At 38.6% G+C, this 6,000-nt stretch overlaps 1 protein-coding gene across 9 annotated transcripts in view; it reads left to right on the forward strand.

Moving 5' to 3' along the window:
* Window positions 1-2,204, forward strand: part of FUT8 (fucosyltransferase 8) — a 195,936-nt gene extending 193,732 nt beyond the window's left edge. For 8 of the 9 annotated variants that reach the window (XM_025049113.1, XM_006915132.3, XM_015591970.2 and 5 more), the window contains one exon: window positions 911-2,204. In XM_025049113.1, the coding sequence (XP_024904881.1) occupies window positions 911-1,228 (318 nt within the window). In that variant the 3' untranslated portion in view covers window positions 1,229-2,204. The remainder of the gene's footprint in view (window positions 1-910) is intronic. The other variant, XM_015591971.2, reaches the window with a different exon arrangement.
* The last annotated feature ends 3,796 nt before the right edge of the window (window positions 2,205-6,000 follow it).

The following is a 6,000-nucleotide window of genomic DNA, read 5'->3' on the forward strand; positions in this document are numbered from 1 at the left end:
TTATAATATTCCCTCATCTTTCTTCACTTCTTAGAAAAGTTTCTGAAACCTATATATGCTATAATGAATGTATTTATTAATTGCTTAAAATGTTATTCCTCCATGGAGATAGTTACAGTCTAACTTTATCACCAAGCGTTAAGCCCAAAGAGTGAAGCTCAGATTGTAGAATTTCAGCTGCCTCCCAGTGGGCATGGTAGGTATTCTTTGAACAGTGGAATCTTTTAAGTAGCCTTAAATGCATCAGGTAGATGCATCTTCCCCAAAGCTTAGTCCATCTAATTTCAGTCCTAAAATGCTACTATCTACATAGCACACTTAAAACTCTTTAGAATAGAAATGGCAGATATGTTTTAGCTCACTTGCCATTGCTCATTGATTGTCAGTAATTACATGAATTTCTGTTGAGAATAGTTCTGAGACCGAGTCCACATTAGCAGGAACGAGTATGTGATTGATTAACACTGGATGAAGGTGAGGGAGCAGCAGCATCTTTATAGAGTATAATCCTAATTCTGAACCTTCAATTCTTCAAAAGCACAAACTATGCCCTACTTCTTTTGTACCTCCAGTGCCAAACATGGAGCACTGTGTGGCTCTCAATAAGTGTTTATTAAAATTAATTGGTTCATATTCTTAAAGTACTTTGTACTGTATATATTTATTTTCTCCCAGAGACCTTAGTTATAATAATCTTGTATGCTAAAAAAAAAAAAAGATACAAGCACAGAGATGAAGAATGATTTATACCATCATCTGAGAGACAATAGACTGAAAACTTGTGACACAAATCCACTACTTCTCATTCTCTCAGTCCTAGTCCCCGTCTAGTTCTAGCCTCTGGCCAAGGGCTTTCAGATTGAAGGAGATCTTACTTATACCAACAATTTTTTTTTAATTCTTTCCCAAGGTCTGTCGAGTTGCTTATGAAATCATGCAAACACTGCATCCTGATGCCTCTGCAAACTTCCATTCTTTGGATGACATCTACTATTTTGGGGGCCAGAATGCCCACAACCAGATCGCCATTTATCCTCACCAACCTCGAACTGCGGACGAAATCCCTATGGAACCTGGAGATATCATTGGTGTGGCTGGAAATCACTGGGATGGCTATTCTAAAGGTGTCAACAGAAAACTGGGAAGGACGGGCCTGTATCCCTCCTATAAAGTCCGAGAGAAGATAGAAACGGTCAAGTACCCCACATATCCCGAGGCTGAGAAATAAAGCTTAAGATGGAAGAGAAGGACAACTAAACTCAGTTCAAACCATTTGAGCCAAACAGTAGATGAAGAAGGCCCTGACCAAACAACACATGGTTAAATGACTAGATACCTTCAAAACCAGGAGCAACTGGGAACTGACAGAGGCTTCGTTGGTGGAATTCATCTTTAACAAGGGCCACAATGCCCTCAAACTCATGCACAGTTCAATAATGTACTCACATATAACATGCAAACCGGTTTTCTACTTTGCCCCTTCTTTCAGATTATGTCCTCATGAAAAAACACTGCCACATTGTGTAATTTAAGTGACACAGACATTTTGTGTGAGACTTCAAACATGGTGCCTATATCTGAGAGACCTCTGTGACCTAAGGAGAAAACCTGAATAGCTCCCTACTGTGGGGAGGTTGATTCTTAGCCAGTGGTGATATTGTAACTGCTGGATTCACTCCGGTGAGCAGATTCAGAATGAGAATGGATGTTTTTGTCAGGAATTTTTTTATTTTAAGTAATTGCATCAGTTCATCCATTTCATCATTAATAAGTGAAGGATACATCAAAATGAAATATTTACACTCCATCAGGAACTTTTGTAAAACGATGACGTGAACATATTTCTTTAGTACTCAATGTTCCCGGACATTCTCTTTGATAACAAAAAATAAATTTTAAAAAGAGGAATTTTGTAAAGTTTCTAGAATTTTACATATTGGATGATGTGGTGGTCAGCTTAATAGTGGGAAAACTATGGTAAAAGAGGAGTTTTATAGCTTTTCTGCTTTAATTTTTTTTTCTGTTTCTGTTTGAGTGACTAATCAGGTCTTAGATCAAAGAGTCATTGCTCTATTTTAACACTGAAAACTGTTTTAGTTGGTGCATAGTACACAGTTGCTAAGAACACTCTTTGGGAGCTTTTATTCTTATTTCGGACATTGTTTATTTGTTTTAATTGAATTAAATAATCATATTTCCTTGCCCTCAGAGGAACTGTCACCTCCATTTACAAATTAACAATTTCAGGCTTGTTGATAACCTTTCTTACTATGGATTCTGTCACTTTTTGTGAGTTGAGTCCTCTTGTTTTATCCTGGAACCAATTTGGACCTTTTCTATCACATCCTGCTTCCTAGAGTACCAGGAATCTTTGGGGTTGGGAAGATGGTTCTGTTTCTGAAACACATGTCTCACAGTATGTAGAGTTCGGTGAACAAAGGAGAGAGGAACCAATGTGAGACCCAAGATGGGTCTTCCAAATACTTCATTTTAGAGATTCTGAGTTAGAATCACTTCAGCACACAAAACGCTGACACTCTCTGTGCTCTCTCTGAACATCACTTTTCTCCATGTGAAAACACTTTCTATTTTATGTAGCCTCCCTGCCTCCTTTGGATGCCTGACAGGAGTATTTCATAGCGTGTGTTCTACCTTCTGAAAGAAAAAATTGATCTGTGCGGGAACCAGTAACAGGTCTGTTGTCGAATATTAGGAATCCCAGAGAGAAAAGCTCTATTCTTCACATCCTCACTAAATGAAAATACCTGTATGCAAAATCTCCCCACCAAATTTCCCTAAATTCTTTCTCCCTTTCCAATCAACTCTGTCAAAGAGCTAAAACTACCTTTAGTGTCACTAAGCAATTTTCAATTTAGTTCTGGTAGAAATAAAAGTCATTTGAAACAAAAATCTCCAACCGAGCAGAGGTACTCTTGAACATGAGTCATTTTCTAATTCGCATCTCACTTGTCATCAGAACATCGGTAACTGTGGGTTACTGATAATAACTGCTTTATATTTCTCTGTAGAGTTCTTGTTTTTATTCATTGCAAATATGTTTTTCTTTACTTCATTGAACATAGTTATAATAACTTTTTAAAAATCCTTATCTGCTAAATCCAACATCTGAATCATCTCAGAGTTAGGCTCCATCGTTTGTCTTTTCTCTAGAGAAAGTAATACTTTTTCTGGTTCTTCAAATGTTGAGTAATTTTAGATTGTTTCTTGAATGCTATAAATGTTTATGTTTGTGGATTCTGTCACATTTCTCTGAAGAGTGCTGATTTTTTGTTGTCGTTGTTTGTTAGCAGGCATTTGATTTTACTGGACTCTAACTGTAAACTGTGTCTTGGGGAGCAGCTCAAATCTCAATTCAGCTATTTTATCTTTAGTTGGAGTCTGTCCCGTACATGCTTCAAGAGAAAGCCAGAGACGTGGGTAGAGTTTATGCACAGAATTTGGGGCTCTCTTTCTTTGGCTATCTTCTGAGATTTCCTCCTTTGCTTTCCAGCATTGGCGGTTACTCTGATGCTTCAACCAGAAAGACTGCAGTTTTCTATCAGTCTAAAAGCCATAAAAATGGGAAACACATTGTGCCATTCTCTTCTTCTGAGTTTCAACCTTTCTCTAGAATTCACCTGGTTTTTGTTTTTTGGTTGGTTTTTTTTTTTTTTTTTTTTGCTTGTTTTATTTAGTCTCCCATACCTTCGAGAAGTTTTTTGTATTTTGTCAAACATTTGTAGTTGTTATCCATTGGAAGATCTGTGCAGTAGGCACTTAAACATCACCATACAGGAAGTGAAACTCTGAGGCAGAGACTTAAAATGAAAAAGCATTATAGGGGAAGGAGGAGCTTAGTCCTATAACAGCCTCCGTTTAGACTCTGGCTTTAATAGCAAAAGAGCCAGTAGCTTCAAGCAGGAAGGAAGATAAAGAATGAACCAAACTGATAAACCTGCAGGTGTGGAGAGCTAATAAATACTGCTGACCACATCTTACTTAAAAGGTTTTCTGAGCTACTTTTTTTGCAAATCATCATATACATGTTGGTAAGGCTGACATTTTCTCACCACTGTTGTACTTTTTTTGATGAGGACCTGGAACTTAAAAACTCTGCATGGTTTTGAATTGAGTGACCAGTGCTAGATTAGGAAGATTTGGGTCTTTTCCTTGTTACAAGAGTCATTTCTAAAAGAGCATTACATAAAACCAAATTATTAGCCTGAGCTCATTGAATGTGGGTAGCAGAATCCTGTGTATTAATGACAGAGCAGTTACAAAAGGTCTTACTAAGGCTTTCCTGGTCCTACCACTCAAGTCTGATTCAGTGCTGAGGTGGCACTTATAGAGTTCATGCCTGTCTGAGCCCTGTCCAGGATTTCTTTGTGTTCTAGATGAATAAGAGACTAGTTGCTTCCCTCTCTGTTTTTTTTTTTCTGTGATATAGAGCCTCGCCTCTTTCCTGGGTTCCCTCTTAAGAAGGTTGAGAACATGAACAGACTCAGCTTCTGATAGAGTGGAGGGTGAAACGAGAAAAAGCACATTTAAAAATTTATCTCGTAGAGTGATTATTGTTATCATCATTTAGTTCTGAGAAAATATAATCACTGCATATTCAGGAAGAGGGAAAAGTACTGGAGTCTAAATGATGCTTCAATCTCCTTTACCCTTACTCAAGGGGAAACAAATCGGTCCTCTTTGACTGTGGCTAACTGCTTGATATTTCATTTGTTCTCCCGGGAGGCCATGCAATAGCCAGGATTGGTACACCTGTAACAGAATAGATGTGTGTTTTGGGGTTTGATGAATTTTGAAACTTGGCTTTACCACCCTAATTTATGCCAGATGCAGGCTCTAGGGGTTTTTTATAAATGCATTGCCCAGAGGGAAGCTCAAAGGAGAATTTGCCTCTCTATTTACTGGTTCCTGGCAGCAGTCTTCCTCGTGGGAACATGGAGGAGCTCCAGGATCCTTGGCAGGTCAGAGGCAGACCTTGGCAAGTTTTTTGGCTTTAACTGTCATTGACATTAAGAATGTTTGAGCACTTGCCTTTTGTTTTTTTATACAAGTCAAAATCTCTGACTCAGTACCCACTCAGCTATTCAGCCTTGCCATCTCCAATCCAGTTCAGTTGTTATCTGCTTTCTGCTCTCCTTAGCCTTAAATAAGATAATCTTGATTTTGTATTCCTACTACCTTAACAGAGGATGATCTCGTGAATAGTATTCCATTCCTCATGCAATTCCTATCATAATTACTTGCACAGACTAGTTTTGTCATTGGCATAAAAAGGGAACTAAATATCCCTTTGGACAGTTTTAGGTAAGATATTCCTGGATCTGAAGTATAATGAAGCTAAGATACTATGTATTCATAGCGATTTAGGCTAAAGATTTCAAAGATTTTCACAAATCAGTGTCAACTACACTTAAGGGGACCATAGCTAGGACATTTTTTGTATAAAACTATGTCAATCTGGACAAAGTCTACACTTTTTTAAAAGCAATGTATTGAAGGCCATGGCCATAGTCATTTGATGTTTTGAGAAGAAAGCCAGGAAGGGAATTCTGAGATCTTACTGACCTCCTGTCATCTGTAACCGTTCTCTATAACCTCCCCTCCCAGTCAATGTCCCATAGAGGCTATTGTTCCCTAACTGCCTGTGTGGGTAGAGAAAAGGCCATTGACAAAGGAAAAAGCAGCATGCTTATTCATTACCCAGCTGGGTATGAGAGCATCTGTGGAGGCTGGGAATGTGCAGATAGTTTAGACTGTGGGTGTGGTCAGCAGCCTGAGGAGTACTGGGACTGAGTTTCTGGCTAGTTCTAACTTCCCCAGTAGATTGCATTCCCTGGGAATTTCTGGCCCAACAAAGGCAATGGAGGGTAGTGAGTGCAAAAGCAAGCCCAGTTCTCAGTTTTGTCTCACACAGTTCCTCTAAGCACGTAATGTCTCTGTATCTCAGATTCTCTAGGGCAAAGATCAACAGCACACACTGAA

This window comes from Pteropus alecto, unplaced genomic scaffold (assembly GCF_000325575.1).
Source record: "Pteropus alecto unplaced genomic scaffold, ASM32557v1 scaffold276, whole genome shotgun sequence".
In the NCBI taxonomy this organism is placed as follows: domain Eukaryota; kingdom Metazoa; phylum Chordata; class Mammalia; order Chiroptera; family Pteropodidae; genus Pteropus; species Pteropus alecto.